The 27544-nt window shown below is 41.4% G+C and overlaps 1 protein-coding gene across 4 annotated transcripts in view; it reads right to left on the reverse strand.

Moving 5' to 3' along the window:
• ACVR1 (activin A receptor type 1) overlaps window positions 1–27544 on the reverse strand; it is a 142055-nt gene that overhangs the window by 43022 nt on the left and 71489 nt on the right. For all 4 annotated transcript variants that reach the window (XM_086718647.1, XM_086718645.1, XM_086718644.1 and 1 more), the window contains 4 exons: window positions 24904–24977; window positions 8024–8287; window positions 5360–5571; window positions 1816–1915 (listed from right to left, as the gene is read on the reverse strand). In XM_086718647.1, coding sequence (XP_086574773.1) covers window positions 1816–1915; window positions 5360–5571; window positions 8024–8287; window positions 24904–24970 — 643 coding nt within the window. In that variant the 5' untranslated portion in view covers window positions 24971–24977. The remainder of the gene's footprint in view (window positions 1–1815; window positions 1916–5359; window positions 5572–8023; window positions 8288–24903; window positions 24978–27544) is intronic.

Genomic DNA, 27544 nt, shown 5'->3' on the forward strand with positions numbered 1-27544 from the left:
AGGTATCTGAAATTTGGGGGGTTCACTAATCACTATCTGGTAACAACTGATCTAGTCCAACTTCCCATGCTTTTGAACCCGAAATGGTAACGTGCTATCCAAGCAGTTCATCCCATACATTTTTATTCAAGACTGTACCACATGAACACTAACTATAAGCTACTGAAATGGCATTGCTTTTATGAAAGTCTTTAGCACCGAAGCAACAAAATGCTATAATTGAATTTACACTATTTCAAAGAATGCTCAAGAATATCCACACTATCCCAAACAGCATGTCTTTTTAAAGGCACAGTAATATTTTGCCCTTTGGACTCTGGGCTCAGTCTCTAAAAACTGCTATTGAGATCGGCTGCCCTGTGAAATGTCACCGGCCATGGGACAGGAGGGTAGGGGGAAGCGAGACAGGAAAACATCCCTGTCACTGCCTTCTCACTCCTACTCAAATACCTGTCCCTGTTCATAATCAAATGGGATGTCAGGTAGTACAAGAGGACAAGCCTGGTTGTATGCAATGGGCACATTTGGGGCTTTTCCATTTTTCTTTGCCCACCATGGTCCACTGTAGAAGAGAAACGTGAAGTGTGGTTCAGAGACCGCCCCAGCTGCAGACCTACAGCAGAGGCAAAGGACTCCTGCTGGCCCCCTGTGTGCCTGAAGGCAGCACCTGCTGCTCCTACCACTGCTGCCTAGCCCCCTTCCCATTATCCGGCCTGAGGGGGTCCTGATTTCCATGAAAACAGAAAGAAAAGTCAGAGGGTAGCAGCCAAGTGGTGAAGGCAGCTAATGGCAGCCAGCCACCTCCCAAAAGCAAAAGATGGGATGACTGGAGCTGCAAAGAAAAGAAAGCTGGAGAAATACAAAGAGCATGTAGGGATGCTGCCTACCTATCCGCCCCATGGCCATTCCTGCACACCGTCCAAAAGAGAAATTCATGACAACTACCAGGTGATCAGAAATACCCGCCAAATAAAAGTAAAACTACTAAAACTCAGGACTTCCCAAAAAAAGGGCATTTTGTACCATCTTCCCGGAGGGCGACCAGCAATTGATAAACAGCCCATAAAAATGTCACAAATTTTGACCCAGGAACCCCAATTCCTGGGAATTTATTCTGAGCACTCAAAAGAAAGACGCAAGGTATGCAAAAGCCTTTCCGAGCAGTACCATGAAAATTCAACGATCATTCAAAAGATCATGATTACATAATCTTTTAAAATACTTGTGATGTGTACAGATAGATGGAAATGTACATGAGCTTAAAACTGACAGGAGGAACACAAATCGTGTACACACTATGTTACATCTATATATAAACCTGTTCCTAGACGGGGAAAATAGAACAGGCCACAGAGAAATGGATATCACTCTTGTTTAAATACAACAATTTTAAAGGTAGCCTTAGTAAATTTATCTCATTATTTTTAACGTCAGTGGGAGAGTGAGTGGGATTGGAGAACTGCCATAAGCAAGTGTATTGTCCAAACGCCTACTCACCTCAGATCACTCAATGCCTGTAGTCAGGAGCAGCCATACTATACAAATTCTTTCCTCATTCCTTCCCATCACCCCCAAAGGGTCTACCTACAACTAAAGGCTTTTGATTAGCCATTCTGCATACTAACTAGCAACAGATTCCTTTGACAAGAACTTCAACAAGTTGAGGTGCTCTGACGCAGGTCAGATACATAGCCACACCGTCTCCTGTGATTTCATGAGCAACGGGCAGCAAGGGGCAGATTTTTCAAGTCCCACCCTGCCTCTAGAGCCACAGTGAACACTGCATATAACCCACAAAGGAATAGAAAAAATTACCGACACACTCCAACAGTGTGATCTGACGAGCCACCGTTCTTTGTACCAGAAAAGGGAGGCCAGAGCCGCTTCCTGATGTACATGAATGATCCAATAAATCCTGTGGTTCAAGACAAGGAGAAAAAAAGAAACTACTGAGAAACAGTTCCCGGTTCAGAGTATGAGCACGTGTATCACAGCAACACTCACGGACATAGCAATCCTGGACATGTGGCCCGTAAGCATGCACAGAACGTCCCACTGGAGGAAGAACTGGTTTTCTTAGGAAAACCAAAAGCTAGCCCTTCCCCCGATAGAAGACAGGTTTTGCTGAGGGATAAGCAGTCTCTTTGTGCATCCAGAGTTTTAGAATAAAAATGTATATATTTAAAAAAAAAAAAAAAAAAAGGCTGAGGGCACAAAGTCAAAGATGCAAATTACAAAGTCCCAGGAGCAAGGCTGAGCGCAAAGGGAAGCAAGAGAAAGAGCAGCGAGTGGAGCAAAAAGAGGGGCCTTCAAGTCCAAGGCTGGGCATAACTAACCACGTTCTGCTCTGTTCATAACTATCTATGAAAGGATTCACTATAGTTGGCATGCCAACTAAGGAACTCTAAAAAGGAATAAACGAATTAGGAATAAGGAACAAACAATTCCAATGTTGCTTATATTGGAAAGACTCCAGTGGCCACGTGGGTCATCACCCTGGTACACACAAGCAGAGAAGGGCCACCTGGATGGAGGTTACCCTTTAGGTAGGTGAGGAACAAAAGCATCCCAAAAGTTAACCCTCGATGTCATTTCCCGGTGTGAATTATACACAAAGCAGAGAGGAAAAATAAACTTTCATTTAAAACATAAAACCGTGCCCCAAACCTACTGGAACATACTGTGGGAAAAACTCCCAATTAGTTCATTCATAAGTTTTTCCTTCTTATTGTCAGTGCAAGTCAAAGAGTAGATGCCTTTTTGTATCAGGACTTAATAATTTGTAATACACAGTATTGTGCCCATGGTGATAGGTGTTGTGGTTGCAGTAATGTTGAGCTGACATTCCCCAAAGCTCATCCTTTCCCAGACGTTTTAGCTAGCCTGTTAGAGCAATACATTGATTTGTCTGCATTTCATCTTCTTTTCCTTACTCTGAGCACCACTGGGAAGTACTGTTGATCAGCAAAATTACCAAAATCTGAACATCCAAAGGAAGATATTTAGAATCCTTAAAAACCACAAAATGGATAATCAACAAGAAATTGAATGTAGATCAAGCAGTTCCATATCTCCCTAACCATCTCTTTTGCTGTTCTGTTTTCTCATTATTCATTCAATTTTTTTGAGAGAATAACTCTGAAAATTAAACAAATGTGTTGTTTTTTCATCATGTATAATCGTGGTTTTAAATCTGGTTCATAGACTTAAGGCGGGGGAGGAGAATCAACCAGACTAACAAACATCTACTTCAGCTCCTGGATCCCAAGGCTTCTTTTTCAATGTAGGAAGCTGTTCAGTAAGATAGAGTTTGTTGAACCACATATATGAGCACATCACTTAAATAAGCAAGTATATAGATGAATAATGATAACTTGTTTTAAACAGTGTTCTTTACTGTGCTATCATATCGTTATATACTGTCATCCAACATGGCTGTGTTGAGAAGACTATTTTAGCACACACTCCCATCCCTCTTCCAGACTTACAGAAGCTACTTAACAGCATTTTACACTAGATATTCCTATCATTGTCCATTGTGGTTGGCAAGCTCTGGGGAACAGAGTTCTGACTAATCTGCTTGAGAATCCTGCTTCGCTAAAGCTTTCTCAGGATTCAGCCTCATATCTTCTTGCTACTGACTCAATAAACTCGTTTAATTTTCCTTAATATTTGAAATAAACTCCAAAATACATTTCTAACAAAAAACCGTGATTCTCTTCTTTGGGAAACAGAACGCCCTCTTCTCCTGTTTTCCCAGTTCTGCTGTACTACAATCTAAATAGATAGGTGAACGGAAGAAAACGAGGTTCCTTCCCCCTTTCCATACAAAAAAGTACACCTGACCGGTGGCCCAATAGCAGGGAAGGCAGAGGAGGATGGGATATTTCCTAGCCTGTATCAGCCACCACCAAATGTTTTAACAACTAGCCCAGTTGGTCCAAGAATAGCGCCAGAGCTACAAAGACAGGTGAGGGTGAGTCTTCTCCAGCAAAAAGGTAGTTGCAGGGCAGGCTTAGGTGGAGAAGGACCAGACACTATTAAGCTTGTCCCCTAGCAGCACAAGACTTAATATGAGATGATCTTAGGTGATGCATGGCCATGGCATTAAATAACATTGAATCACATTAGAAAGCTATGACCTTGACGGTCTTCCATCAAATTATGACAAGGAGAGTCTCGATTTCGTATTAGCATGTCTTTAACACCTAACACTCACTCATCTTCACCTTTTTCAAAGGATGCATCAGACTCAGCATAGCATCACTTTAGAAGGCTATTACTTCTCTCTTTTGCATTTTATGGTAACCTATTTATAGCTAGTGGTTCCCTTGTCTCGCTTGAAGTTTAAAGTTTCTGTAAAATTAACACTCCACAATTTTAAAAGTAAGAAAGGAAGACACATTTTAATGGGATTTCATTTAAAAGTATGCAAAAGAATAACTTTAAAACATATAAATACAATGGTGTCTGACACTGAGTTGTCCATAAATGCAGCTACCAGCCACATGTTGGCTTTTAGCAAGGGAAATGTGGCTAGCCTGAACTGATATACATGCTGTGACTGTAAAGTATACATCAGATTTTAAAAACTTAATTCCAAAAAAAAAAAAAAGGGAAGGAAAGAAAAGAATGTAAAATATCTCACTCATCATTCTTTATGGTTAATGATTATATGTCAAAATGATAATTCTATTCATTTGGTTAAACATATTATTAAAATTAGTATCACCTATGGTGGGGCTTTTTTAAACTTTTTTTTTTTTTTTTTTTTTTTGTTAAGCAGCCACTAGAAAACTTAAAATTAAATATATGGCACACATATTTTATTGGATACCACTGTTTAACCAAATGGCCACACTCCACAAGGGGGCAGCACAGGAGCATGAAAAGTTTAATTGCTGCTTTTTTGGATGTCAAATTTTAAAGTCTTAAATTACAGGGTGTTAAAATAATCTAGAAAGGAAAGTGATTTTAATATTAAGCAAAGGTGCTTTTTTGAAAGTACTTTTATTGCTAAAAATAGAGTAACTGAATTACTTCAAGCCCCCCCCCCACCCCGAAATTATAGGCAACCATTCTCTGTACCTTTTCCCTTACTCCCAAAAGAAAAGTAACTACCAAGAATCTACTAAAATAAATCCCCCCCTCTTATTTAATATAAATGCCTAAAATAAATGTTCTCCTATAGGGGAGACTAAACAGGTGCCAACATATGCTTGCCTAGGACACAAGTGACCAGTGGTAAGTGTGCACGTTGTCCAGTCACCAGCTACTGGTTAGCATTTCATGGTGGGAATGGGAAAGCATCTTTAGCCATCTTTGTTATGCTTGGGATTCCCTGGGGTCACAAACTCACTGCTAAAGTGCTGTCTCCAACATTGGTGGTGATGAGCCCTTCGATGGTGCCGTACTCCACATCTCTGGGATTGAGGCGTTCTTGATTGCGCCTTTTAAATTTTCGGAGAGCGACTCCCAGTAGGCAAGCTAGAAGGCATACTGCAAACACTACAGACAGAATAATGAGGCCGACCTCCAAGTGGAAATTCTGTGTTCCAGGAAAGGATTTCCCTGGAGATGGGGGAGAAAAGGGCAATTGGCTGTAAGGATCAGTGTTTACTTACTATTCAGCATAACCAACACCTAACAAGTAGGTCCTGATGCTGACCACATAGTCTTGCAAGTCACAAACCGTGAAAACTAAAATACTTCCTAACACCTGGCCAATGGCCCAGTCATTTGAACCATTATTCATTTAGACAGAGCCAGAGATTGAAAAGATTCCACAGAGAACCAACTGTATTAATGCATGTACGTGAAAGTACTTTTCAAATATGGAGTACTACACAAATCTCTGTACAAATGCTTTATCCTCAGCCCTTACAGAAATTATGACGTAATATTCCTATGAGAAAGCACTATCTGAGTTAAATCCAAATCACCCAATCTGTGGTTCTCCTCAATGTATCTTGGATGTTTACCGCAGAATTCTCATTGATCTTTTCACATCACGATTTCTGCCTAGGATTTCTGCCTAGGAACCTATTCATTCATCTGTTCTTTTACTCACTTATCCAATATTCATTCACTCACTCAAAACATTCATTCACTGATTCACTCACTCGCCTAATCACTCATTCACCCCCTAGCTTGGCATTATTACATTACCCATTCAAACATCCGTGCATTCACTCCAACACTCACATACCACTCAGGCAGATACACACAAAGACTTTCTACTTGCCTAGTGAGGTAAATGAAAAATTTCTTGATTGGATAGTGAAGCCCCATAATTAAGAGGTCCCCAAACAGGGGTGCCTGTGTGGCTCAGTTGATTGAGTGACCGACTCTTGGTATTGGCTCAGGTCATGATCTCGCGGTTTATGGGATCGAGCCCCATATCAGGCTCCACGCTGACAGTGCAGAGCTTGCTTGGGACCTTCTCTCTCCCTCCCTCTCTGCTTCTCTTCCTCTCTCTCTCTCTCACTCTCTGAATAAATGAATAAACACTAAAAAAGTCCCCAAACAATAATTATCTCTGAATGTCAGACCCCTTATGACATGGTGTCACCGAGCCCTGTTCTTCCCCACATATGCCTCTTTTCCACATCCCTGCCTCCTTCCACAATCCAAGTGCAAGCCTGATGTCCTTTATACATTTCTTTTAACTTCCCAAATCTTGGAGATTTAACTTCCAACTTGGCACATTACACTCCATGGTACATGTCACTTGTACGATAAAGTGTCAAACTAATTATATACAACATTAAATTATAAATATTGAGCCTCCCTAATTGAATTAGAGATTCCTTAAGTAAAGAAAATAAATTTTCTATTACAACTCAGTGTCTTGCAGTGTTCTGCTGATTAGGAACTTTCCATATTGTAGGTATAACTTTTGTGTGAGTGCAGATACTTGATTGTGTCCGTCCACTCTATTAATAACAATTTAACTCACAAAGGTTAAGAGTAAAGTTTATTCCATCAAGTACCCTTTTTGTTTTAACCATTTGAATACTTAATCTCTCTTTTAAACATTTTCTTTCGTTATTCAATGAATTAACAGAATTAACATTTGCTTATCAAAATTAACATTTTCTATATGTCTTAACGTCACCACCGTAACTGAAACACTGCACAACATAATCTTGTGTCAGTTTTTTTGTCTTGTTTTGTTTTGTTTTCATTTTTCGGTCTCTCCCCCTGTTAGCTGACATTTCTGACAGTGGGCATTGCTAGTAGCCTCTCCTACTCCACTTCTTGGTTTGTTTCTTCTTTTTGTGAGTGCAAAATTAAATAATTATGCCTATTAAAAATGTACTGTAGATTAAGAGAATTAACTTTGTCTTAGAGTGAGTCTACAAAGACTAAGGAACATTAGTTTTTGATAGCAATGTAGGGCTCATTTTATGGGGAAACAGTTTCAGAGAAACACTGATTTCCACTGAACATGGAATCCATTTGAACACAACATGGAAAAAGATTCCACAGAAACTACAAGGTTCATGTGAAATCTTACCCAGCTTCAAGCTTCAGTAATGGTTCATTGGGAAATCAGATATGGGAGCAAAGGTTAGTGAGGCTTTGTCTCTTTCCTCAAAAAGAAGGAAACATATTCTACTCAGTCACTGGATTCTTATGTTCCATTTTACTTCCTACACACTCAACAAAGAGATGACTATTTACCAAGCCAAACTGTTTCATAAATTATGACACCATGGCTCCTCAACAGAAAAGGGTATCTGGAGCTCTTCACCTGCTCATGACTACCAAGAGAGATCTAGTCACCCAAGCTGTTCCCCAAGATGGACACATCTTGCTCACTTGCCCAAAGATATTTATCCCCCTTCACACTCCAAAAGGACATGCCTTTCCCTTCTTCATCTATAGCTACCCTCCTTGTCACCCATGACCTCTAGTTCAAGGAGTAGGAGGAAAAGCTTGTGGCTACTTTCATCTTTAACCCACACAGAACAACATTAACAGAAACCCTTGATCTAGAAATAGAAAAGTCCACGGGAACCTTTGGTGGGCAGCTGGGCCGTGATGTTCCTGTTACACCAGTCGCCTTGGCAACACTCCACAGCTTGGCCAGGTGACGGCGGGGTCTTACAGGTCATCTTCCCTTGCTCGTAGACCTGGAAACAGCCTTTCTGGTAGACATGGAAGCCATCATTTATGCTCAGTGAGGAAAAGCACTGCTGGCCTTCACAGTGGTCTTCGTTCCCACAGGAGAGGCCTTCACACACACACATGTAAAGTTTGGGGTTTACCTTGGGCTTCTCATCTGCAAAGAAGCAAGAAGAAGGGAAAAAAAAATCACTACATGGGTTTTACCCCCATTAGGGCAATAAGATGGTTTCTCCAAGACCATTACAACACATTCACCAAACAGCAAGTCAGGCCAAGTGTCATCACTGGCCATGATGTCCACATTTTGTTATCTTGTATTTCTCACTTGACCAACTACCAAATGATAATCGCCTCTCAGTACAGGAACACATTTATACAAACTGTGTGCTCTTTTAGATCATACCAGGCCAAAGAATAGTTATCATGTACCCAGAGGCTTCTGAAAATGAACTTCCCCTCACTGTGGTTTTCACATTCTCTTCAGCCTGATGGGCTCTCACATCCCAATTCTTACATCAAAATAAAATGTTTTTCCAGGACATTATGCTCATCACCTTTATTTTATGTTTTTTTTTTTTTTAAAGGCTCCTAAATATAGGGCCATTGTTAATGCCAGTTCCTGCTAACTCCATACTAATCCATCAACTAGTAATACAAGGAATGCTGGTGTTCCTGCCACTATCTGTAATAGCCCAGTATAATCGAGAGTTTACAAGGATGCAGTCTATAATTACAAATGTCTATTACCAATATTTCCAGCTAGATGCCTTAGATTAATGTTTCAATAGTGACAACACTGAAGTTTTCATGTTGATTACAATGGAAATTCATCACTGCTTACACATGTTTGCCTGGCAGGAAAAAAAAAAAAATGGCACTGATTATTGAAGATGAGGGTACAAGGAGACAAAAGGAATAGAACAATGTTTTAAAAGTAAGGTAAGAGGTGAGACCACAGGAGCAGTCAACACCTGCTAGGTCCAAGGTGTGATGGAAAGATGTGCCTTGTCCATCAGTGAAGCACACCTAATCAGACTTCCTAATTGTCTCCTTCTGGAAACATCTGCAATCTAATTTTTGCAACCTAATTTTTCAAATCACTCTTTCTTTTCCCCTCCCTTGTGAGAATGATTAGTTCAGACTTGCTGGTCCCAACAGTTTGCACTAGGAGGGAAGAAAAGTGAAGAAAGAATGTAAACAGCCAAGTCCTAGAGGTTCCAAAGCAGTTTTCCTATAAAGAAATTCAGCTTTCAGAGCTCCCTCCAAAGGTCTATGGCACAGAGTGACTGCCTTCTGATTCTTGAACCCTCTGTAGCAGGTCTGTGAGATAACTACTTCTTTCTTAAAATAACAGGTCGGGTAGCTGCGCTTTCAAGAGGAGACCTTAAGGTAAGGTCTTTGAAATGTCAAGTTCATTTACACAGATTTGTGTGGGTGTTTGTAGAGACGTGGGTTATCTCAAAAAGAGAAAAGTGTTCTTAATCTTTCTTCTTCCCTCTTCAAAGAAGTGAAAAATAGTTCACTACCCACTGTAATGTGGGTGCCTCATCCCACAGAGTAAGTGCATGCAGACACACAGACACAAGCCTTCTATTTATAATTGACTTGCTAGTTCTTTTGAAAACCACAAGGGGCTCATCCAAGAGCAAAGACATGCCTGAAAGCAGGAGATCCAAAATAGCCGCTGACAGTGTATGTATGTCACCAGTCTCACCCCCGAGAATCAAGAGCCTCAGACATTTTTAATGAGCAAAAATTTTAATGAGCCAAAAGATAGTCTTTATTTTCCCTGCCTAGAGAAATTCCAGCACCAATCTATTTCTATGAGGATGAGAAACATATATATCTGTTGACATAACCCAGCAAAAGTTTACACTTGCCAAAAGTGAGTTGAAAGATAATATTTCCAGGGAGTCTAGACATGCTTGCCACTCTTGAATGGCACAAAGCTGGGCTGAGCATTGCCAACTATGCTGCCCAACAGGTGATGATTCTTTGGAGGGAAACGGATGAGCAGGATAAGGGGAGGGGTGGTTAACGGTATTATGTTGATTTGTTTGTGATCTACAGCAGGGAATTTAAAATACTATGTTTGAAAACTGTGCCATAACACAATGTATGAAAATCTGAAACACAAACATGTATTTTAAAATCCTAAATATTTTCAAAGGTCAAAGATATCCCAGGATATACATCCTTAGAGAGGTTGTGTCTACTGACACTGGGTTGGGGCTGAAGGATTCGTGTGAGGATGAAAGGGTAAATGAAAATAACGTTAAGAGAGTAGCTGTTCAGGGATTGATAATGGACTGAGGAGTATGCGCCCCTCAACTGACGGTGCCAATGGTGCAGTAGGAACACCCAGAAACGAGTAACCGTAGGCAACAGAGGCCTCACTCACTGATCCTATGGAAACGGACAGTCCTGGTAAGAAGAATTAACGACATCTTGTGGTTCTAATAAAAAAGGTCAAATTAAAAAAAAAAATAAAATAACAACAACGATTTCTTTAATGTGCTCTCAGAGTGAGCTCTGCTCTTAAAATTAGAGCCCTGGGGTGCCTGGCTGGGTCCGTCGGTGGAGCATATGACTCTCGATCTCAGGGTCAAGAGTTCAAGCCCCAAGTTGGGTGTGGAGCCTACTTAAAAATAGATAGATAGATAGATAGATAGATAGATAATAAAATTAGAGCTGAAACTGAACTCTAGCTCACAGACATTAAGATGTGGACCCCCCCCCTTCCAAGGTCTCTAGCTTTTGACAGGATGTGGGGATGGCCTGACAGATGTTTGGAATGTAACCTACAGAATTTTGCCAGAATTGAGCAGCCCTGAGTAAATACCAACTTCAGTAAAGGTCAATTCACTATACCCAACTATGAGGCATGACAGGTTATAAACTGTAATCAGACCTTATCCTGTGGGGGTCATAAACGGAGTCAAAGGGATTCAATTATTTAGTAAACACTCTCCTTGAATCTTTACATCCCTCTACTAGTTGTATGTATGCAGATGGCCGAGGGCTGACTACCTTTAAACAGGTAATTCTTTTTAAGGTGTCAAAAACTAGAGTTTTCATATCCTCACCTCCACAGTCCAGAAAAAGAAAAAAGGGGAAGAAGGACGGTTGTCAGTGCTATGTGATAATTAATTTAATCTCTGATATGAGGAACCATGAGCTCAGTCCAGCTGTTAGCTAATGGGAAAGTACACAAGCTTTACCAGATTCACGTCCAATTTTGCTTCTCACCAACATTTAATCTTCTTAAGTTGGGTATTTCCGTATAACTACTTAGAAGACCCCATTATGAATCTATTTTTTATATACTGCCAGATATAAACGCAGACCCTAAATTCATAAGAATAGAAGAATGACCACATATACCACACACATGCCTGCATGCACACACACATTAGTTAAATGCCACTTTGCCAGTTTCATCTGACAGAGTGGATTAGTCGAAGACATGCCAAAGAGATTTCTGAGCTAGGATTACTAATTCAACAAAGAAGGTTAAAAGCAAGACAGCAGCATTTTCATATCTCAACATCCACAATTCTAAGGAACAGAACAGGCCCCAGAATGCCCATGTCTCACTGTTTCAGTCTTGTCCAATTTTAGGAATAACCATAACATGTGTGGGCCTGTGATTTTTTAATTGGGGTGGGTTGGGGGTAGGGGGCACGCAGGGTGACAGAACTATTACAAAATCCCTTTTAGGGCCACGGGTAAGTGTCTGTGGACCTCGGATTTCTCTAACAGTGACATACATGTAGTACACATCGAGGCACACCAAGGAATGGATAATCACCTTCCGTGACTGATTTCCAACAGTACAGACAGGAAACGCCGTATCTGATACGAAGCCCTTTGCACTTGCCTCTGCAAACAACTAGGAAGTGCCCTGGCAGAAGGCAGCAAGTCTACTCCACCTAATTGACATTCATTTAAATAATTCAGTAATTTAAATGTCAAGCCAGAGGTATTCCCTCTCTGCGAAGCTCACCCACATTGTTTGTTCTAAAAGGCACCTCCCAGCATTACTCAGTGTTATGGCTGGCACTGTGCGCCCTTTGTATCACCAGGACCAGGTCTGTGCAAACACACTCACAGGTCTGGCTGGGAGCCGCAGGGAGTTCTTGACGCCACCTGGGAGGACTGGGGGCTGGCTCCACAACCAGAGGTGCAGGCTCAGAAGCCCAAACCTCTTAAAAGATCTCGTTCTGGGCTCATCCTCTGTGCACACCTACTCTCGTAGCCTCACAACAGACTGTCGTCACAGGAAGAGGCAGAGCAGAGAGCATCGTGGACTTTTTATGTCTGTCCACAGTTTGGGATGCTCTTGTACCTCGGAGTAAAAATCTTCACATTTATGTTTTAAGTGGGACTTGAGAAATCTAAGCACACCACCATGGGCTTATCCCCCACATTCTCAGTCATGCACTCCATAATGCTTTAAAGCATTTAAACTGATTACCATTCTAAATGGTGCACAAAACCTCACATCTCCCACTAAAGTTTGACACAAAAAACAAATGAGAAACTGCTACAAGTAAACCAGCCTGCAACTATCACCCCAGAGGTCAGCAAAAGGAACAGGCTGAATTTCTTAGAGGTTCACCTCCAAGTAGCACAGATGACAATATGGTTATTAGACTATTATTATAAAAGTCAGATAGCTCAGAACTATATAGGCTAAAAAAGGAACCCCAAACATATCTGGACTCCTTCCAACAGTATAAACGATTCATTCATTTGAAATGACAGCCTATATTAGGCTTATAGATATGGGAGTCCTTCCATGGCCTCCTAATCTGAAAGTGCAGCTTGGCACTTCTCCAGAATCGGAAAGCATTTGAGATCTCTGGCATTAAACAAAGGCTCAGTGATGGATTTTGCAATGCCAGGTATCACTGCCAGAAGCCTGCTCCTAAGACAGAAACACAAAGGTCAGTCTGCAATGCCTAGTGAAGGGCATTTGATGGTCTGGTGAGAAGGCAAGCTATATGCTCGGGAATACGGTACCCCAAACACCATTAAATGCTCTCATCATAAAACCCCCATCTAGGGAACCCAAATTCCATTTGTTTTTGTTTGTTTGTTTGTTTGTTTGTTTTTTACCCCTGATCAGAGAAACAGATATTTGGCAAAGTTGTAAAGCGAAGAAGAAAACATATTCCAGGAGTTAAGAAAGATTGAATAGACATTCTATGTCGTTAGAAAGCAATGACATAAAATGATTTCAGGATTCACAAGATTTTGAACTGATGATGTCTACAAATGTACCCTGCCTCCAGCATTCTGGAACCGAGCAAATCACATCCCCATTCAGATGTAATCCTCTCTGTCTTCTGTGACTCTCCAAAGAGAGACAGGAGGGTTAATGTGGCCAGAAGTCCTTCCTGGTGGAGCTGATCCCCATGTCCTTAGGCTCCCCTCTTATCCCCTCCATTCTTGGGAGGCCTCTCCTGTTCCAAGATATCAGGTCCTTTAGGTAGGGAATTGCCTCCATGTGGAGTGCTTACCTCCCTCCCTGCCTACACTCCATTTACCTGGTTAGCATCTACCCTCTCTTAAAGAAGCCTTTGTTCACACACTCAAATTTAAAGTAAGAACCACCTGTATACACTCACATGCATGTGTCTGTCTGGCTACTGAATGTCCAAGTCTCTCCTCCGAACTAGGAGCGCCATGAGGGGAGGGACTGACCCTACTCTGCTCACTGTTACAGAGCCCCCGCCTGCCTCAGTGATTGACAGGAGTACAAGCCTGATGGATATTTGCTTCCGGATGAATTTTCTCTTCACGGAAAGGATTTAGAGGTGGGAAGAGACATGATGCTGGTTTTCAGAGCAGACTGAGCCTATAAAGTCTTTAAATGTCAGCAGAGATCTTAAGGCAAGGCTTAGTCACCGAGCCAGCATGTCTGTGCAAGCCATTTCTTCCTAGAGGAGTTCGCCATAGCGTCACATCTGTTCACCTACTCTGGCTTACAAGTGTAGAAAATTAATACTTGCGGTGTGGTACAGTAGGTGTTCTGTCTGCCTGGTTGTTAGAAGAAAGAGGTAAAATACAAGAGCCCCTAAAACAAGGACTTATTTAACACATTAATAGAACAGCAGGGCTTGTATGGATGGTCCTTCCTTGGATGGCTGACGTGAGGACGTTTGGCTACTCTGATGCTAAGGTGACCAGAATGATCAAAACATAGTAAGTGCCTGGCCTCCGGCCACATTAGGGGAGTCATGCAGGACTTGTCTGCTCAGCAGTGAAAAAGACGCCCCTGGTATTTGCTGCCATTTTTCTCCTATCAGTGAAAGTAATGGCGTTTTCAGCAGGGAGTAGGGAAAGAGTGAATTACATCATTTTCCCCTTCTTGCTTTGCTGAAGGTGATAAGGATTCCTAAGTCATCCTGCATTTGAACTGCTGAAGCTGAGAGGGGGGAAAAAAAAAGTGCCATCTGTTTATTTTGTGTCTGAGCTGACTCCTTGTCTCTGAAATAATCCCTGTAAATGAAGCCCTATTGCAGCAGCCACACCTTCTATTTCAAAGCCAAAAACTTGGTCTGTGTTTAAGTGACTAACAAGTTAAAGCACATTGTGGGGTATTGACCTAAGACAATATTGGTCTGTCTTTTCCATGCGTTTTACGATTCCCAGAATGTAGCAAAGACATCGTTTTAATACTTGTACCATGTCAATGAAGCAACTCTTTAATAGGGGGAAAATAATGACCCTTTTCTTCATCATGTCTTCACACTTCTTCAATCTTCCCTTCAGAAAAACAAATGATTACAAAACCTAACGGAAATTACCTACTAAGGAATTCTCTTGGAGACCAGAAAGTATCCCCACCCCACCCCCATATATTGACAACGCCTGGCCCTGAGTGAATCTCCACTCATTGGAAGAGTAACAGAGAGTACCATAGCCTGAGGGTGGAGAGAAAAAGACCTGGTTGATTATAAACATTTCAGAGAAGCGATCCCTTTGTCATTTGGATTTGAAGAGAACCAGCGATGTGGTAACCATCCGTCAAATGTTGAGGCTAGAAGCCCTGTTCACAGTGTGGGAAGAGGTGTGCTTGACTCATGTGGGTTCCACAGGCTAACTAGGGAGTACACGGCTGCTCCAGTAAGGGTTTCCTAGCCAAGCGCTGTATTGAAAATTTTGCCGTTACAGGAAACCTTAACCAAGGGCTCGGCGTGGTATAGGATGATGGGAAAGGAACTACAGTGTGGACTCAGCACAAGGCTCCCACCTCTATTTGCCCTTCTGTGCCCTACCGGTGACGTGGCCTTCAAGGTTTTACTTACAATCAACAAACCACCACCACATCCCCAACAACCTTTCTGGAAGCTTTCAAACCACAGAGATAAATCCCTCAGAAGATGGGCAGGGCTCCAATTTGTTGAACAATAGTCTTAGAATGCCAGCCCCTAGGCAATGCAGTACCTGGAGTCAAAGGTAAAAATGTCCACAATTAGTTAAATTCCTCCTCTCTAGCTCCCTACTCTACCCCACCCCCAGAAAAATGCACGGAGAGAACAGGGGATTTCTAGACTACATTCTCTACAGCCTGCATGAAGCACAAGAGATTAAGCTATCCGAGGGTAAAAAGTGGGGGCACTGCTCAAGCCTCCAATACCGCTACCACCCTCTCCCCCAATTCCCCAACTCACGTCCTAAGGCCCTATCGGGTCCAGAGCGCCAAGGCAAGGTTAATTACGAGACGAATCCCATGCCTTCAATCCCATGAATACATGTCTTGTGCATCTGTACTCCAGCCTTTAGCTTCATCTTTGCTTTGCATATCTTCTTTTCCCTATCAGTCTAACTAATATGGTCCACAAGAAGCCGCTAACTCCCAAATTCAACGCTTAAGAAGAAGATTGGCGTGGTAGTCAATAGACTAAAGGATCCTGCAGTCACCAGGCCATGGTTGAGTGGGGGTCATTTTGAGCTTATTCGTTTTTCAGCCCTGAGCCCGCAGAAAGGCTCCAGGTGCCTACGCTCAAGGTAGACACTGAAAGCATTTTTTGAGAGTGCTGTGGACCATAATTGGCTTTTCAAACCCTCTCTTCCCCCTCCGCCCCCAATCTCTGTGGCACTGCATACCATTCCCAGCTTCCACAATCATCTTGAACCTTGGCAGAAGAAAGGCAGCTAAATCTGAGATGTGTCACGAGGCCACTGGCTAGGGAGCAAGAATATCTAAACACAAACTAAGGCGAAAGCAACAGGCCAGACTTTCCACAGATTCCCATCGGCTCCTGTAGCTGCAGGGCACTGACAGCCTGAAGGTAACCCAAGTATCTCCGAAGGGTCACTTTTAAATAGTAGCTTTAATACCCCCAGTCATTTCAGAAGTATTTCCTTCCAGAGCCCGCTTCCATCCACACTGACATGCCAACTGTGCCCAACAATGGCAAGCCCGCTGAAGACATGAAAGCCCAGAAGGAAAGGGAAGGATTCCCAAAGGGGCACAGGCAGCCCCATAACATGCTGTGATTCTATTCTATGGCCGCATTTGGACTGCTGAGAAAGAATAATCTAGCAAAGAGACACCATGCAGAAGTGGTCTACTGACAATCACTGGGGATTAAAGAACAGGTAGAAAATCAAACAAAATAGTTTAACGCCATGCCTCCCCGTTCTAAGACTGAAACAGCATAAACCCTGGATGGCTACCTTCCAGGAGTTTTTCAGGAAAGCTATTATCTCCAAGAGAAAACATATACCTCTCTCTCAGTCTACTGGACCACACTGTGGCTGAGCAAAGAGAACTGTATGGTGTCTTCAGCACATACTGTATATCATGCAGCCACCGTGACGACCCACTAACCCCAGACGTGCCAAAGAGTACCGCTCAGAAGAGGCTGCTGCTTTTTTTTTTTTTTTTCTTCTTCTTCCTTTTCAGCCAGGGCCAAAGTTTCTAAGATCTTCCTAAGAACCATTAAAATCCACGCAGCCCCTCACCTATCCACCAAGTTGAGTCCCCACTGTCCTAAATGGCAGTCGGCCAGGGGCTGGTGTACAAGGGACAGGTGCTCAGTGGGCTATTTTCAGTTGCTATCAGCTCAATCGGGAGCCGCACATGCTCAGTAGGCAGGCAAGCCTGGGTTGCATTTCAAACTCCGGGCAGCCAAGAGACGTACACCTTTCACAGCTGCCAGGGCAACCAGCTGCCCAGTGCTCCTCCCAAGACGGGAGCGATGAAAACAGTATAACCTGGCCAGCCAACATGCCAGCAAGCAAGCTGTACCTCGCATTTCACCGCCTGGGTTATTCTGAGCTGGGCTTATTGACACTCCATGGCAACACAGGAACAAAGGGCCAGCTAGAGGGATTTAAATGTCCTGCAAAAGTTGCTAGAAAAGTCAGCAGCTCAGGCTTCTGTTTGCATAATAAAAGTAGCAGTGGAATTATTATTAGGTTATTCTCAGTTGCCACTGCAGTTGTTATTCGTGAATAATAATAACAAAGGTCTGTAACAGAGGTCTACTCTTTGAACTCAGGTTTTGTTTTTGTTGTTTGCCACCATTAAGTTGCCACAGTTGGGAGGCCTCCCAAACTACGGCATGCGGGCCTGTCCACCACCACAGGAGGACCAGTTTTCCTCACCCGTGTACCTCTCGCCTTGCCGTACCCCGTGATCCACTTCCGCTGCACAAATCTTTGCGAATGCAAACCACCCCTACTTAATCTTTCAGTGGCTCTCGCTCCCCTCAGGATAGGAAGCAACCACCTCAGTACCCCAGACCCTGCCAGGCCAGTAGGACCTGAACTCTCAACCCTGCTCCCTTCTCAAGACTGCGCTGGCCATGCTGGACCGTGCAGGTGGTGTCCTCACATTTCCCCCACCTCCACGACTTCTCTGGGTGGGGCCCGTCTCTGCATCAGAAGTCCTTCTCGGCCCTTCCTTTGCTGGTCTAATGCCCGTTCATCCTGCCAAACTCCTGCTCCCTGGACTGCTGTCCCCAGTCCCAGCCCAGTGTGATATGAAGGTCCTTCCTGTTGATATCCCCGGTGCTGTGCTTTAACCTTTGCCTTATCCAACCAGACTGTGACTCCTTGACAGAAGGAACCACTTCTAGTTATGCTGACATCACCAGCGCCTACCAGCATACTCGTGCTAATTAATCAGTCGGAGATTGTAAGACTGTGCTACAACTGATTCTTTTTTCCCAAACTCAGAATAAATTCTTCGAAAGATGTGCTCTTCTCATCTCCTCAGCCCAGACCAGTCCCTGTCTCCTCTTTTTTTTTCTTATATTATAATAATTAGTATTGTAGCCAACATTATTTATTCATTCATTTGTCAAATATTCACTGAGCACCAGTTATATGCCAGGCGCTGTCTTCGACACTGGGGATAAGATGGTGAACACCACGAACTCTTGGCTTCCTACGCTCCAGGGCTCACTTTGCTTGTACTCCCCATAAACTCCTCACAACCACCCTGTCACTGTTTCCATCGCACCGCTGCAGGAATAGACCCTGAGAAGTGAAATAACGCGCACGTGTGTGTGCGCGCGCGCACGCACACACACACACACACACACACACACACACACACACACACAGATGCAGTGAAGACGAAGAACATGGCTCATGACACAGTCTCACTCTGTCTCACTCTGTCTCTCTCCTGAGAAAGGCCTGCTTCCTCTGCATGGCCAAGAGCCTTCCCTTCAGAAGACTCTCTGACTAACCACATCATTTTTACCTACCAAAAATTACCCTAACACTTTGCAAAACTGACATTGTGAAGCAGATGAATTAGGACACGATGTTGAAGATAAAGAGAAGCCATGACAATGTAATTCACCATGGCAGTGTGTAGTATTATAAACACACCAGATGAGTCCAATTCTAAACTGGACTATGGGTTTTTGTTTTTGTTTTTTTTTCCTATCTATTCTTTACAACCTTTCTGAATGGATCCGATTCTTTTTTTTCATACAAACTAGCTTGGTGTAGGTACCAGAATGTAGAAGGGGAAATAAATACAACTAACCAACTAACTAAATAAGTAAGGCCACTCCCACTCCAAATCACCATTCGATTACAGGCAGAGGTGGTTGTTTTTGTTTCCTTAAGGTGATTTTCACCACCTCCTGCCCCAAAGAAATTTCATTCTTCCTCTTATTTCTTCCCTCCTGGCCACATCCCCCAAATTTCATATCCTCGGAAGGTCGGTGCTCCGCTCTAACCCATAACAAAGAATTAGATGGAGCATTACCGTGGATCTAGGAAAACACCCTGCTCTGCAGAGCTCAGATTCAGCTGATTAGAATCAGGCAGCAGCTGTTCCAGTGTTAACGACCAAGGCTGAGGAGGCACAAATGTAAACTTCCCTCTTCCTGTCAAACTACTGGCTCGGACAGAGAGGATGGTCGGGGCTTCGTGAACTCGTGAAAAAATAAAAGGTTCCAGGCCACTCTGCTGGAGAATGCACAGGTCGGTGGTCAGAGCTTTCACCTGAGGGCAGCAGGCACTTCCGGGCAGGGAGCTCCTAGGAGCAGACTGGAGTCACCTTTTTAAACCATGGGGCATGAACCATTCGTGGGTTGGGAAATCGATTTTGTGGTTGAAAACAAGGCCTCTTTTTTTTTTCTTTTTAAATTAAAATAAAGCCGAATGGAATAAAAAAGAGAAGAAATGGGAGTACGTTAAACATAGTAAGAGTAGCTGCTGTTTTTGCACGAATTTTGTGTTTCAGATGTGTGTGGGTCCTACTCTAAAACGTTTCTAAATGTAGATGCGCTGGGTCCAACGCTAAAATGTTTCTTACTGTGAGTCACAGTGAAAAGTTTGAAAGTCACTCCGCCCTGTGTCTTACATGATCTTGGACTTGACATGAGTTCTGAGTAATTATGACTATTCCATATAATCATTATCTGTGGAAGCTTGCCTGAGGTCATGCTGGGCTGCAGAAGTAACTTCCTGAGGACGGGCTAATAGCGTTTTGGGAGTTACAAAGCAATTTTTTATTATGTCTTATTTTCCTTGGTGTTTGCTTCTTTACAAGAGCGAAAGTTGCATATATGACACATCTACAAATTTCCTGCTTCGCAAGTTTTTCCATAAAGAGGAGATGGCAACCATCTTCTCATTCTTGAGACCTATCTTCATAAAAAGAGAAGCCGAGAAGCTATTGCGCTGCCCTCTCACTGCAGACCACAAGGAAATCGTTTCATGAGCGTGGGTCTTGGATTTGTTTTCACATCTGTTCAGTATTTGACTTAGATCGAATTTTTAGTCTTCTCCACCTCCTACTGCTACTACCCTCCTCTCATATAAATGCACTAAATATGAACATTTTATAATGTCCACTGGGGAAAAAAATGGATGTGGCTTCAGTTTACCCACAGCCAAAACAAACATCTGCTAAGAAGAAAAAACTAAAAGGAAACTTTGTCGTAGTTCACCTGACATCAACTAACACACCACCAGTCTGTGAGAGAAGAAAATCTGACAATAAAGAAACAGTATCTTAAAAGTGTGCACTTCCATCAGATATTTACACTTTAGGTCCTAGTAATGAGTGGCAAACAATAGCTCAATATTTCTCATCTCTCTCCCCAAAAAGTCTCTCATTTGATGATGTGTCAGTGAAAAAGATTTTATTCTGAAAAGGGATAAATTAATGAGAAATGAGAGCAACAAATTTAATAAAGACATTTCTCTTACATTCACTCGCCCCTTCAAGAACTTCCTGAATCTTCAATAATGAGAAATTCAAAGAAAGGCTTATTCTATTCTTCTTCTACAGTCGCAAAGAGGGGCACCTTTGTGGACCCTAACAAAAAGTCCATTGAAGTTATCCCTTTCCTTCCCTCATTGGGTAATTGGGCTGGGAAGTCTTGAGTGGTGATGGCTTTGGAAATAATAAAATCAAGTCAGCCCACAAACTAATTTAGAACTTAGCAATCTTCTCTAGAACAGGCCAAAACCTCTTGCAACAAACCTCTGCAAAAGTCCAGTGCTCCCTGCTATAATAAAATCTAACTATGGCTTGCAAATTTGATAAAATGTGGGTCATCTTAGCTTAGAAATATTTCTGAAGCAATATTCCATTTTAAGTATTTGTGTCATGGACGTCACCTGCAAATGCTCTCAGGGACAAAGGGAAAGCCAAACATGGAGGTTCTGGAACAAAAATGGACTTCTCCCCAGTGGCATAATAGCAGTATTAGAGCATGATTAGTCTTATTAATGGGAAGGGATAGGAAGGATATACGGATAATTAGGACTCAAGTGCTCTTCTCGGTGAGAGCAAATAAAACTCTTCCTGCAGCTAGAGTTGTGTATATAATGAACATGAAAAATGAATATTGGTATGAGAGATGACAAATAAAAAAACATAAACCCAGGTAAAGGAGCCTGATCATTTGCTCTCATCTCAGCTCTCAAACAGACTGGACTGAGGGGGAGTCTAGCATGCATCAGATATAATGTCAGTGTGGACGTAGCTAATTCAAGGTACAGGAAAAAAAAAGCAATATTCTGAAGAAGGTTGATAATGATTGAAGCTCTTGAATACCATTCCTTAAAGTATATTATACCTTTTTGTTGGCTGTGTAATCCTGAGCGAGAGTTTTAACCAATTCAAAGGCACATCCCCAAAAACCTATCTCATCAGGGTAATCATGAGAATTATGGGAAATAACTCATATAAAACATTTGGCATATATTAGCCACCACTCAGTAAGTATTGCCTATGATCATCAAGGAGATAGTTATAGTAAGCAGTATTTTCCAGACCTATTTAGTCTTTTTTGACATGGAGTATTTAGGATTCCATACAACTTGAGAAATATTCTAAAGTACACTCATACTAACCAAACTCTACCAAAATCACTATTGGGGACCTATTATTTGAAGTGCACACTATTTCCAATCAATATTTAAGAAACATGTGGGAGTAATTTGGGAGACAAAGGGAAAGTTGTTGTTGTTGTTGTTGTTTTTCAATGAACTAAAAAGAGTACACTACCCAACAAAATATATTGGAATAAAATCCCTATGACTTTCTTATTTATGCCCCAGTAATGCCATCTAGCTCCACTGAAGCACAATCAATCAGGTGCCATAGCTACTTTGCAAACATCAAACATGGTTCTATTTCCTTTTAAACTTGGTAGTCTAAAGGTCTGCACTCAACAATCTTTGGAGCTAGTATAAAGATTTTAGTTATCTGCCCTATTATTTACCTCTTTTGGTGAAATATTTTGTACTTAACATTTGCTTTATGACTAATGTTGAATATATTAGAGTACATTACAATCAAGGGTTCTCAGTGTGGGTTTTTTTTTTTTTAATTCCTAGTAAATATACAAAAACAAAGAGTCTTTTCACAGAATATGCTATTGACAGTTAACAAGGAGTTGAGTCATGAAAGGAAGACAGGACTAAGGCGACTGTTATTAGGATTAGAGCACTCTAGGCTGTAGCAGGCACTGGATATTCTGGTTTAAAAAAAAAGCTATTGCAACTAAAGAATAAAGAGTCCTTTTCCTTCCTTGTAAACATCCTAGTGGTGGTGATATGTTAAAGAGCAGGACTTCAGGGGCAATCCGTTTCCATTTCAGCCAGACTGACTTGTTTCATGACATATCTGCACTGGGGCTTTAGGGGGTCATCTGCCGGATTCTTTGGGCAGTTCAAGAGCTAAAAGCAGGAAAAAACAACCCATGACAAGGTTGTTAATATTGACTCATAAACACCCTTTTCTCCTTCTTTCTTCTCCATTCTTTGTCCACTTCTTCTCTCTTCATACTACATACCCACAACCACAGGCCCACCCATGATATCAAATGAAACCAGTAAGAACTGCTTAATACCATACGAAACTGATACTATATCTAGGGAAGGGAATGGAATTTGGAGGGACTTTGTGCCACTATGTTCTGTAGATTTTTTTTTTCCTAGTTGCCATAGTTTAGCAATGGCAAACACAGAGGAGGAAAATTCCTGTTTTCCTGTTGGGTCTCCAGATATTGTCAAATGTTCCTTGGAGAGTAAAATAACTCCCAGGTGAGAACGACTGGTAAAATTTGACTGTTAAAAATTTGAACTACCATCAAATTTTTCCAACCCAATTCTTACTAATTCTTACAACTTAGGACCCAACCTTTCCTCTGATTTAAACACCTCCAATTCTTTTCAACTTACCACAGGGGATCCTTAATTTATATCTTATCTTATATATTTATATCTTAATTTATAATTTCTTGGTACTGTAGCATTATTGAAATGTTTTTAACACTGCTTAGAACAGAATCTAGACTATAGATACCTAAATTGGTTACAACGGCACTGTCCAACAGAAACTTAATGTAAAGCCCATTACGTAGTATTACATAATGTAATATTATTGGATAAACATAGGAGAAAATCCAGATGACCTTGGGTACGGCAATAATTTTTTAGAGGCACAATCTATGAAAGAAATAATAAACTGGACTTCATTAAAATTTAAAACTTCTGCTCTGTGAAAGACAACATCAAAAGAATGAAAAAGCACGTGACAGAATGGGAGAAAATATGCGCAAAAGACACACGTGATAAAAGACTGTTATTCAAAATGTGCAAAGAACTCTTACAACTCAAAAATAAGCAAACGAACAACCTGATTAAAAATTGGGCCAAAGATCTTAACCGCTACCTCACCAAAGAAGATAGAAAGATGGCAAATAAGCATATAAAAGCATATGCTCCACGTCAGATGTCATCAGGAAAATGCAAATTAAAACAACAATGAGATACCGCTACACGCCTATTAGAGTGGCCAAAATCCAGAATCAATGACAACACCAAATGCTGCTGAGGAATTGGAGCAACAGGAACTCTCTCTCATTCATTGTTGGTGGGAATGCAAATGGTAGAGTCACTTTGAAAGACAATTTAGAGGCTTCTTATAAAACTGAACATACTCTACCATAAAATCCAGTAATCACAAACCTTGGTATTTACCCAAAGGAGCTGGAAACTTTTGTCCACACACAACCTGCACACGGATGTTTAGAGCAACTTTATTCCTAACTGCCAAAACCCAGAAGCATCCGATGTGTCCCTTCAGTAGGTCAATGGATAAATAAAACTGTGGTACATCCAGACAATGGAATATTATTCACTGCTAAAAGAAATGAGCCCTGAAAAGACACAGAGGAACCTTAAATGCCTACTCACAAGTGAAAGAAGCCAATCCGAAAAAGACTACATATCGTACGATTCCAACTATATGACATTCTGGAAAAGATAAAACTATGAAGGCAGTAAAAAGATCAGTGGTTGCTAGTGGTAAGGAGGGTGGGGGGAAGGAATGAACAGGTGGAACAGGAAAAACAGGGGGTTTTTAGGACAATGAAATACTTTGTATGGTACTATAATGGTGGATACATGTCATTATACATCTGTCCAAACCCACAGAATGCACAACACCAAGAGTGAACCCTAACGTAAACTACGGACTTGGATAACTATGACGTGTCAGTGTAGGTCCGTCAGTTATAACAAGTGTACCACTTTGGCGGGGGATGTTGGTGATGGGGAGTGTGGGGGCAAAGGGTATATGAGCACTCTCTATACCTTCCTCTCAATTTTGCTGTGAACCAAAAACATGACTTTAAAAAAAATAAAGTCTTAACAAAGGGGGAGAATGGAGGAGTGTGAAGTGTGACAGGATTAAGAACAACCTAGTTCACAGAGAGCCAAACACTACACAGAAACTTACCCTACTCCAAATAGCTGTGAGACACTTACCTTCCATACTAGGGGAAGGGAAAGCAATCATCATTAGCACAGGAAGAATCATCACTCCATCTACCATTGTACAACTGTGGAGGAAAAATAAGACATATAAGTAAAACAAAAAATTTAACCGTAGGATGACAAATTAAATTAAGCATACTATCTTCAAACTGCCATTCAAGGCCTTTCTTACAAATCCCCCTCACATATGTCGCCTTATTTCTTGGTAAATTTAAACATATACCCTTTACGTATTTCTAAACAAATCATCTTAAGGAGTTAATCAGATTTACCTCCCACTGGTGGCCACTCTAAGGCAGCTGCGACTTTCTGAGTCCAGAGGGTCTACCCTCTTAGAGGCAACTCAATAAGGACACAAAAAATTCCCAGCTAGAAGGCTAAGCATTCTCAAAGAATTTTAAGCTAGAATTTTATCTTATCCTATGAAATGCAAAATTGGCACTAAATTTAAAACCTCTGAGAAATATGAATAGACTGTTGTAACATGATGTTAAAGATTAAGTGACTGAATAATTCAAGCATAATTTTTGAACCTTACTTCTACTTTAAAAGAATTAGAGGTAGAGCATCATCACACAGCCCAAAAGGGGAACAACAACAACAACAAAAACAACACAAAAAAACCTACAACGTATCCCTCATCTATGACAAAGCAATGCAGGATAGACACAACCAGGATAGGAAGAAATCATGTAAATGTGAAATACATCAAACTATATAATCAAGAGAAAGCAAGATACCAGATATGAGTTTCAAGTTGATATTGCCCTAAATTGGCAAAAGCTCAATTTTCTAAGTCAAAGGACTACAACAAAGAACTTTTTAATAATAACTTAAATAATTCCTGCAAAATGTTGGGAATATGATGAAGAGTCTGGTTATACTAATTCTTTAGTACAAGAAATAATTTTTAAAAATTAAACCTTTGACTAGTTGTGATCTTCTGGATGGTAAATAAACAAGAAAACTGGTCAAGTTCTTTAATGCACACGTTAGTGTGCTATCTTACACTTAGAGCTCAAAGCAAAGAGCAAAAGCCTATTGCTATGTAAGCTGCCTGGAGTGGACACCTTCTGGTTCTTATTAAAATCAAAAATTTTGGTTGGTGGTCAGACTGTTCATTCTCCACGTCCCCATCTTATCTTACCACCCTCATCTCAATTGGTCCATAATTATATTTCAGTCCACCCCTTCTCTAATAGCAATGTAAGGAATAGCAATGTAAGGAAGAAGCAATGTACCTTCTTTTTACACTTTTTAAAGCACATGAAACTTGAGTGTCCTCTTTTACTGTTATTATTATGTCCATGTTCACAAAGATCTTTTCTATGACAAGCCCCTGATTTGTGGCATATAAGTGCCTCATGTGCCTGCCAGTGTCGTCACAACCAGATACAGACTCCTCCATCACCATCTTGTCTCCACGCCTTTGAATGGGGAGCACACTGCTGGTTCCCTCTGCCTCAACGGCCCTAAGCGTCCTCTTCTACCCTTCTTCTACTTACTCCCCTCCTCCTGTCATTCATGACCTAGCTCAAAAGGCAAACATTTGGTGAAACACCTCTCCATCAGCAGTCACTTCTAGCACCCAGCACTGGGCTAACACCACTTGAAATCAATTACTTGTCTAAGTCAGTCTCCAACGCTAACCTTCCTGTCCCTAAAAGAGATACATGGATCCTAGGGTCATGCAAGAACATTTACTGAATTACAGGATGAAAATACAGATCTTACTCTTATTACAATGGGGTTACATCCTGACAAATCCATCCTAAGTTGAAAATATCAGAAGTGGAAAATGCACTTAATACACTTAGTCTACCAAACATCAGAGTTCAACCTAGTCCACCTTAAATGTGTTTAGAACACTTAACATTAGCCTACTGTTGGGCAAAATTATCTAATGCAAAGCCTATCAAAGCCTGTTTTACAATAAGGTATTGAAAACCTCATGTAATGTATTGAATACAGTACTGAAAGTGAAACACAGAATGGTTCTCAGGGAACAGAATGGTGGTAGGTGTGTCAGTTGTTCACCCTGGTGACAGCGTGGCTGGGAGCTGCAGCTCACTGCTGCTGCCCGGTGTCACGAGAGAGGGTCATACCACATATTGGTAGCCCAGGAAAAGACCCAAGGATCCAAAGATCAAAATTCGAAGTACAGTTTCTATTGAATGTTTATCACTTTCACATCATGGCAAAGTCAAAAAAATCTCTAAGTCAAACCCGAAGATCAAAATTCGAAGTACAGTTTCTACTGAATGTTTATCACTTTCACATCATGGCAAAGTCAAAAAAATCTTTTAGTCAAACCATGAGAAGTCAGGGACTGTATATACTAGAATTTGTATCCTATGCAAAATCTAATAGAGCGATAAATAACTTGAGGCTTTATTTGGTGTCTCTCTCAGTTCCTTTGACAGTCTAGTTCAAAAGATGTCTTCCAGAAAGAAATGTGGACATGATTTGCTTAGAGTATAGCCACGTACTATACTTCTGAGGGTCAATTTAAGTATGTTATGAAACAAGCCCTCCCCAGATTACAAGTGTTCTAAAACTACAGATTGAATATATTATTAATGAAAGCACCAGAAAGAATAAGAAAATGGTGGAGTTGGTATCTCTATTCCTA

Source organism: Puma concolor, chromosome C1 (genome assembly GCF_028749965.1).
Source record: "Puma concolor isolate L17-30 chromosome C1, mPumCon1.1.hap2, whole genome shotgun sequence".
Taxonomy (NCBI): Eukaryota; Metazoa; Chordata; class Mammalia; order Carnivora; family Felidae; genus Puma; species Puma concolor.